This window comes from Lipomyces doorenjongii, assembly GCF_038497915.1.
Source record: "Lipomyces doorenjongii strain NRRL Y-27504 unplaced genomic scaffold V1508scaffold_113, whole genome shotgun sequence".
Taxonomy (NCBI): Eukaryota; Fungi; Ascomycota; class Lipomycetes; order Lipomycetales; family Lipomycetaceae; genus Lipomyces; species Lipomyces doorenjongii.
Window position 1 is genome coordinate 22,591 of NW_027118180.1, and position 9,176 is coordinate 31,766.

At 47.3% G+C, this 9,176-nt stretch overlaps 2 protein-coding genes across 2 annotated transcripts; one reads left to right on the plus strand and one right to left on the minus strand.

Annotated features, from left to right (window-relative positions):
- Nucleotides 1–2,243: 2,243 nt before the first annotated feature.
- Nucleotides 2,244–4,317, plus strand: V1508DRAFT_35240 (major facilitator superfamily domain-containing protein). Its single transcript, XM_066936853.1, has 2 exons — nt 2,244–2,967; nt 3,018–4,317. Exons 1-2 carry the CDS (start codon nt 2,388–2,390, stop codon nt 4,202–4,204), a joined length of 1,767 nt encoding a protein of 588 aa, XP_066792641.1. The 5' UTR covers nt 2,244–2,387; the 3' UTR covers nt 4,205–4,317.
- A 2,925-nt stretch (nt 4,318–7,242) lies between these two features.
- On the minus strand, nt 7,243–8,539 carry V1508DRAFT_400587 (uncharacterized protein; the record flags this gene model as incomplete). Its single annotated transcript, XM_066938348.1, has 2 exons — nt 7,243–7,962; nt 8,024–8,539. The coding sequence occupies 2 exons, from the start codon at nt 8,537–8,539 to the stop codon at nt 7,243–7,245; spliced, it is 1,236 nt and encodes a 411-aa protein (XP_066792642.1).
- Nucleotides 8,540–9,176: the final 637 nt, after the last annotated feature.

Below are 9,176 nucleotides of genomic sequence, written 5' to 3' on the forward strand. Positions count from 1 at the left end.
GAAAAGCTCTAGACACAGAGGAACAAGACATCCCGAAATGCAGAAATGCGGACACGTGGATATGTAGAGAACCAGGTGAGCATCGGGAAATTGGAGATGCGGAAGGAGAGTGCGGCAACGAGATGCGAACTCCGTGAAGCCAACAGGGAATCCGTCTCTCTATCCCCTAACCCGCAAGGGGCTCTCCATATTGCTCACGACTTCATCAGGTTAGGGTTTTTTCTAATCCCCCTCCGATAGTAGGGTTTCAGGGGTGCTCTGAGAGGATCAAGCAATAATTCGAGCAGATAGTGATAAATTACTTAGCATGTGACATGTAGGTGCAATTTCTTTAGGTCCCAGTTAAAGTGGGAAATCGCGAGAGTTCTGGCCATTGAAAAAAGCGCAACAAACGACAAACCGGGGCCTCGAACCTTTTTCTGTAACAGCGACCCCTATTTTCCGCTTTCAATGTGTGTCCTGCTTCAACGTCACCATCCATAGCGTCCCAAATTAAGACAGCCAATATCAGTTCCCAATTCCAGACAAGCCTCTTTTCAACCTATCTTTTGGCTACCGCCGTAGCACCGTGTTTAACAACTCACGATCGTACATTGAGCACATCCACACTTGTGTAAATAGTTTCCACATAACATACATGCTTGAATAAGATAAAGCGAGCATTATCGGTTGCGGTGATGATTCTTGTTGTTGAGTGAGCAATGTCATTGTTGCGTCGTCATGACCGCAATAGCAGCTTTAATCTTACTACCCAAAATGCTTCAAATTAGCACTCAACAGCGACATATCTCGACCCAACACGACTTAATCAAGCAGTTCAGCGGGATATTCGAATGAAATCAGGCAGTCTCGTGCAGACAGTTCAAGATAGCGCCATGCAGCTGGGTAATACCTAAGGTGACGGAGACGACGCGTCGGCACGCCCTCATTTCGGCGCGACCATCGTAAACCGGTTTGCAAGGACCTTTAAGGTGTATATATGGCGTGGCTACTCGGTCATGGAATTACCGCCACCAGGATTAGACGTTAGTGCATGATCTAGTTACTTCGTTCTGTGTCATCGCCTGTCTGGTTTGGCTAGACGCACACAATAACTATACTGGGGCATACATTTTGGTGCGCTGCTCGGAGCAGGGTAATGCATGGGACCTTACTCTTACTAGAGGCTGAGCCGAATGACGTCAGACGCCAGAGAACGTTGGGCTATCACCGTCTCAATCAAGCAGAGCACACCTGAGCCGCCTGACTAAAGGTATACAAATAAATTTGTACATGCGATTTACAGTACTTAAGAAGAGTGCTGGTCAATTAGCAGAAAATTGAGACATGATTGAGGAGTATAACAGCCGCATTAATAGGGTTAGGACCTTAAGTAGTTGCAGGTGCGGCTGGTCGGCGACTGAGCAAGAATGCTGACAATCCCTGTGAGAGGAAGGCAATGTTCCTTCCGGACACAGTTGTCTTGTAATTGCCACTTCATCTTGTTTTGTATTCCTTTTATAATATGTGACCCTTGTATATGTTCTACAGTATTTTTGACCTTTAACGTGCTGCACGATTTTTATATAGTAATTAAATAAATAGCAACAAAAATTGTTTGGAAGCAAATAACATTGTAATGAACCCCGGGTTTGTCCAACGCCAGCTGTTACGTCATTCATTATGGTGTTCAACAAATTCTATTCTGTACGCTGAATGATGTTTAACTTATTCAAAGTATTAATAAATTTACTTGATACCGATACCGATAATTCCATAGCCGGTTTGTCAGGTCCGCAGGTTGACAATATTGCTGCCGTCATATTTCGGGAAATCATGGATCCATTAAATTAGTGATTATATAATTATTGATTATTACACGTGGGGCCAGGGAGCTGAGATAAGAACCCATTTTCTGATTAGTAAGTCTGTCCTATACCCGATTGCGTCATGATCTACCATCGAAACGTATTACCCTGCTCAATTCTAACTTTTTGAGTCATGTTATACCTTTATCCCAACCTTGAAACCAACTGCAAATGACACATCAGCAACTACAGAGATATCGACCATGCGCCCCGAATAGCTTAACTCCTTATTCCGTGAGTCGGGACGACTGAGATACTTGCCGTCCACGGCACGCGGATGAACTTTGCGGCTGACGCAATGCGCGGATGAACTTAAGGCCTTACAAACGTGCAATATTGGGCCGGTCTTACATAATGCCATCATTGTGATAGGTCCTTATTCCATGTGCATCCGACGAGCTCTGTCTTGCAAATGGATACTTTATAAATATTAAGTGAGGCTCCTTTGTCTGCCTTCGTCCATCAACTTCTCAGTCGACTTCTTTTGCTCTGAGCACCTTAGACCCGGGAGGAGACATAGCTTTGCGGCCAAAAATCACCATGGCCGACCTCATCAGAGAAGCTCCGCTCGGGCAGATAATTCGGTATTTGTCCGGGAACAAATATTTCCTGTATCAGGATGAGAAGCCCGACTTTAAGTGCCCGAATAGTTATGGGCATCCGGAAACTGTGAAAGAATCCATGGCCTCATTTAACGCATCAGAAGTTGGAGAGATTAGTGAAGGGACTAGTGAAGAGAAGGTTGAAAGGGATGGCGAAGAACTTGGACCGCAGCTCACGCGAACGTCGACGGCTGCTCACCGCATCACGTCTTTCACTGCTGAGCAACTCGAGGCTCAACGGGAATTGAGCCTCGAGCGGACGAAATCCATGGTTATTGTCCCTACGAAGACTGTAGACGGGATTGTTCTTGTCGACTGGTACACCACTGATGATCCGGACAATCCGCAGAACTGGTCACTTTGGAAGAAGCATTTCGTGTCATTGCTAATTTGCCTCTATACGTTTGTTGTCTATTGTGGCTCAGCAATTTACACTCCAAGCACACAATTTGTCGCGGAGCGTTTTGGGGTCTCCATTATTGCCGCGTCACTAGGATTGTCTCTGTACGTGCTAGCTTGTAAGTCTCCCACTCATAAAGGAGCCAGTTTGATGCTGACATTGAGTTAGATGGAATTGGCCCTCTTATTTTCGCTCCGTTAAGTGAAATTCCTGCACTGGGCCGTAATGTGCCGTACATCGTCACGTTCGCTCTGTTCGTGATCTTGACTGTGCCGACGGCGCTGGTGGATAATTTCGCTGGTCTCCTGGTACTTCGATTCCTTCTAGGGTTTTTTGGGAGTCCTTGCTTGGCAAATGGAGGTGCCTCTATGCAAGACATCTATTCGCTGCTCAAACTTCCATACGCGTTAATATTTTGGGTCTCAGCTGCTTATTGTGGTCCTGCCCTCGGTCCGTTGCTAGCAGGCTTCGCCGTACCGGCGGAGAATTGGAGGTGGTCACTTTGGGAGATCTTGTGGATGTCCGGACCAGTCTTTCTACTCTTCTTTGTTTGCCTTCCGGAAACATCGGCCTCCAACATTCTCCTTCGACGGGCTCAAAGGTTACGGAAATTGACAGGCAACCAGAATCTCAAGTCTCAAAGCGAGATTGATCAGGCAAACATGAAGGTGTCTGCGATCGCCTATGAAGCCCTGATCAAACCATGGCAAATCAGTATCCTGGATCCGGCGGTCGCATTTACCCACATTTACACTTCTATAGTCTACGGCATCTACTATTCTTACTTTGAAGTTTTTCCACTTGTCTACATCAATATCTATGGGATGAACCTCGGAGAAATGGGTCTCGTCTTTCTTGTGGTCTTAATTGCATGCATCTTTGCTGCAATGGCGTTCGCGGCGTACTTGTGGTTTTACCTCGAGCCCGATATCATGAAGCGTGGGCTTCGCGCGCAGGAACACCGTCTCGTCCCAGCCCTATTTGCGGTTTTTGGCCCCACCATTGGTTTGTTTCTGTTTGGCTGGACTGCTCGCCAGTCGATCCACTGGGTTGTCCCAACGGTTGGAATTTTTATTTACGCTGGTAGCGCGTTCATAATTTTGCAGTGCATATTTGTTTACCTTCCGCTTACGTACCCCACGTACGCGGCTTCGCTGTTCGCAGCGAATGACTTTTGCCGTTCTGCATTCGCATCGGGGAGCATCATATTTGCGAGACCGATGTATCTCAATCTCGGGATTGGCAAGGGTATCAGTCTTCTTGGAGGTCTTTCTGTCCTCGGTATCATTGGCATGTATATTTTATACTTTTACGGCGCCAATTTACGCGCGAGATCGAAGTTCGCTTTAAGTTGAGTGAGGTGGGATGATATATACTTTAGTCGCTGTGCAGAGTTATTGTTGGGCTGTGTGAATGTTGTGTAGCAAAGAAATATAATATATAATTGCCAACAGCTGCATTTTCAGAGTTTTGCGCTCCAAAGTCCAGGTTAGGCGCCCTCTGTCAACCAACGCATAGAGCAACTGCGACTTGCTGATTAGAATGCCAGCAGACTTGTAGAAGCTCATGATCCGATGATCATTGAGAGAGTCAGCCGTCAGTGTCAAGTTGATGTCACACTTAGACCAGGCATGCCTCTACTACCGACGTAGTTTGCCACAGTCCATGCTCCTATTACTTTCACGTATGTCCATCTTGATTGCGCGTTTTCTCATACCTGTTGATGCCGACGTAATCGGTCGATGCCGTACAGGTGGCATCCCAGAAAGTTGTGGGAAGGTTTCCGAAAGGTCGCTGCCTCTTATAATCCAACTTGGTGGACTATGTTTTCATGATGGATCTCTCGTTACGGCGGCGGCGGCGAACTCGTCACAATGTCAGAATATATCAGTTCTTCACCCTATGATACTCAGGCCAATTTTTGCCGCTGAGCCTCCAGATCCTCTTCCAGGTCTTTCTTCCCCTGCACCGCCTCCTTCGTTTTTTCCTCTTCCTATATCTGCTGATGCTTCTGTTGGACCGACTAGGACAGCATAGCAGGCCGATAACCCTGCCGACCTCGCTTTCCACACCAGGCTCCCACCACTCGGATACCGCAATGGCAGCACCTCTTCCTAGTACAACTGTTCCAGCTATTCCGAAGTATAAGTTGCCGAGGTATGTATTGACTTTTCGGAACTAGTACAGAGTCTGGCGTTTCCATCGATTGTCAGACTTAACGTGAACGCTACGGCGCTGCGTGATGCTCAGTTGACGTCAGTAATATTTGGTATGACGGCAAATAATTAAAAAAGTTATTCGCTTGGTGCGGCTCGTAATATATCAAAGGGACAGCGCACTCATCCTCGACGCCGAAAGAGAGACAAGCTGGACTCCCAATATGCTCAGCAAAGAGGTACCTACACAAATCAGACAGGGTTTTTTTGGTTAATTTTATTTTCTTGACTAGGTTTTTTCTCTTTAATGATAATTTTTCGAGCGCATAGAGGTAGCATACAAGGTGTACTAATGTATAATAGCGTAGGGTATGGGTCTTTGGGCTGGCTAACAAACCTCTTCCAATTTCAACATATTATATTAAAATAAATAATCTTCTAGAGAAGAATTACAAGTACGGATAATTCCTCAGTTCTTCCCTTACAAGTGGTTTTTGGAGTTTCGTCACATCTGAGCTCGCCTGTCATCGTTTCAGGGTTTACGGACCCTTTCAAGCACTGGATAGTACGCACTGTAATTGCCTTATCCCGTCCTCTTTTGTACACAGGGAACAACTCATAGTGCCTAATTGTACCTTGGGGCATCGGTCTCGCAACCTGTGAGGGTCAAAGGCTCACGGTCAGAGTCGAAGGTTTACACTACATGTTACGCTAGCTGGACTATAAGGCAGCGTGTTCTTATGTGCATTTCTGTGCTCCGTCCGAGCCTCTACAACCAATGAAAACTTCTATAATCGTACAAAACAAGCGAATAAAATGAACGCATTACAAAGAATGAAACCAAAGCACCCGGGCATCCGAGCGGAATGAACGTAGCCTGAGTCAGCTGGTCCCTCTTGATCTGCGCGAACGCATGAACGACCGCAATGCACCTCATAACGACCGACCACGACAGCTTCAACCAGCCTACCTCCTCTTCCGACACGTTCTTATCTAGGTTCTCACGCGCATACTCCAGGGCCCATGTCACAAGAAGGGTAGACGCCGACGAGAGGCTAGGTGGCTACAACAAAAGTTGCTGCCTTTGATTCCTAACTCAGGCCCGAACATTTCACGTCATCAATGACTTTCTCAACTAACTGCTTATTCACGCCATGTCGCGTCCACCGGACCAGGGCCATTTCATGGCTATCAAATGTTCAACCACTTGTGGTAGCAGAGAACCTCCAGTTTGGCGGAATATCAGGCACTATGGAATTGGTATTGGTGCGTAAACATTTGAAGACGATCAAAGGTTGTATATCCGCTGAAATGCATTTGATAGCTGTCATCCAGTCCTGATGCCCTGGAACAACTTCAATGATAGCGTTGCTTGACGGACTTGTTCCGATGCCGTAACCTGTTTCTTCCAAGTTCAATACACTACGGCGTTCATAGTTCATTTTCTGAAAACTGCACTTTAATTGCACCAAACCACTGTCAATCCTCGCACGCATAGTCTCTCTATGCCTTGACGGATCCAATTGGCGCGTAGCAACTGTCTTTAGATGTCGGAACCGATTCAAGTAGCGATAGATCCATTCATGGGCGATTGGTTGGTATATAAGTCGATCGAGGGTTCATACTTGCTGAGGCGTGTCGGACGCGTCGAACACGGATTTCTTCAGCCATCTCCACAATCAGTGCATGAATTACCGGGTGTCGTGTAATAGCATATTGAGAGATCCAGCGCGCAAGAGTCTTCTCTTCCGCGTTTGTGAGATTCTGCTGAGTTAGCGCAGCTTGAGGCTGTGATTTGCCTCCAGAGACGCGTCGTTATGGGTAGATCGAATGATATTGAATTTAAAGCAGCAGGAGGGTCAATACTGCTACACTCACTATTTTCAGAGCTGATAGAGCCATTTGCATCTGCTTTTCATTATCCATGGCTTTTTTGCATCTTCGATATCCCATTGCTGGAAAAAGAGAAGAGTTTAAGTTAGAAGAGTAGTATTAGCCGGCCCAAGACACATACCCTACGTTATTTGACAGGAAAGTCTTGGGCCAGTCCCTTTCCGCTGTGCCTCCCATGTCAGTGAAGGCTATGACCTATCCCAGGTCACTGTGTACCTTACACCTGAGGCCATAATTATCAGCTTTTGCCACCTAAATTTCCATTAGCAGACCTCGAAGTAATTCCGAGACGCGCTTCTGAGGATTGGGGAAAATTACTTCTGTTTCTAATACATGTCAGAACCTTAAACTCCCTCCGTTCCATTTCCTTCCGCTTGTTGTCCATTCTTTCCTTTTTCCATCTCCTTTTCCGAACCAGTTCGTCGATAGTAATCCTGCCAATTATCCATCGCCAATTCCTTCACCATCTCGATCCTAGCGCTATTCTTTATGTTGCGGCTCCAGCCACCTTCATTCCCTTTCCCCGAGACTGAGAGTTTCGAATCGTGCTTATTATCACTGTCCTTCTGTCCGCCCACGCGCCAGGCACTTAAAAGCGGGGGAGTAACGGAATACCCCCGTAACTTTCCCTCCTGCAGCTTCCACATCATGTCCATGTCGACAGGACCGCGCAGACTCAGATACCCAAGATTTAGTAGAAGACGCTGCGCCCCCCTGCGGGTGACTGCGTAGCCCATTGTGCAGAACGGCCCGTACGCGGGGGAGAGCAGACGTTTCTTGCCAACGTTGTTAGCTCTGAGGCCGAAGGCATGCATTTGCTTAAGAAAAATTTGTTCGGTATCCGCCATCGAAGGCACGTTCGGATCATCATAGATCTGCACTAGGTCGTGACGCTGGGGATGGGCCTCGTCGTGACATTGTCCCATGATCAGGACGTCCCAGTCGAGCCCGTACGGCGCGCTTGTCCGCTCGTGGTCAGTAGGCGGCACGAGCCGGAGTGTGTTGTTTTGCATCTGCAAGCTCAGGTCCTGGAATACCTGGTGTATATTTTTATCCCAGTCGATCTATGCGGATTATTATTCGCGTAAGCATACTTCGCAACTCCTAGTAACAAGCAAAACATACATCGTCCTCAATGATAAGCACAGTCTCCATATTACTGTCAATCACGTATCGCCACGCGTCTGCGTGAGCACGCCAGCACCCTAGCTCAGTGGGCCTAATAGGGCCCCATTTGCTGTCGTCAGTGTCTGGGATGGCCTTCAGGCTCATGCTTTCACCATCGACACCATTGATGAGCCTCAACTTGAGGCCGCTCATGGACGCCAGGAGGTTCATTGCGTCCTGGCGGTCAGTTCGTTCCGGCATGCTAACGTAGAGGATCTCGCCAAAGCCGAGAGATTCGTTCCATGCTGCCGCCGCTACATCAAACGTCGAGGGTTCAAAGCCCAGAGATTCGTTCAGCACCGTGGACGCTACATTAGAAGTCGAATTGGTGAACTGGGTCTCCTCCTCATGTATGCCCGAGTCGTCCTGGCGGATGAAGCCCTGAGATAAAGAGTAGCTGGCGACAATGACGCCAATGACAAAACCTGCAGTGAGAGTGAGAAAGAAATAGAAATGCAAGAGTTTCAGCAACATTTGTATAATTTGGAGCTCAGTTTCATGGACGTAAGGAAACGTATCCACTGTATGTGTTGGAATCCTACCGCTTAACTATGTTGCAACATAGCGTGCAGCAGTCATGCAACATAGTGATCGTGCGGTATCATTATTTTGAGATCGGAATATTTGGCGTGGCGGCGCGCGGCTTTAGTAGGGTTTGTGCTTGCCATCCGCGGGCAAGTGACAGTTGTTGTGCATTCCCAACTAAGCATTGACCCCCTCCCTCGCGCCTCTGTATCTCGTTAGTTTATTCTTGACAGTGAGCCCATTAGCACTGGAGTTCGATAAGAACACTACTTTGCGTACCCGAACACTGACTCTTAAAGAGCAGTATAGACACTGCAACATCCACGAATCATTCGTCGCCTGGGTTAAGGAGACATGAATGAGATAAGGTTGAAGACCGATGCGACTTCGGAAGGTTCTAATGGTGCATCTGCATCCCCGACAATTGGGGCTACCCCTAACCCTCAGATATATTTTAGATATTCATGTAATGGGATTTAGCAGCCCAATTTTTCGTATATGATATGGCGGTGTGAAGACGGCGGACCAGAAGAAAGCCGAACCTCGCTATAACGATACTCGATGCCGGGCTGTGATGTTATAACGA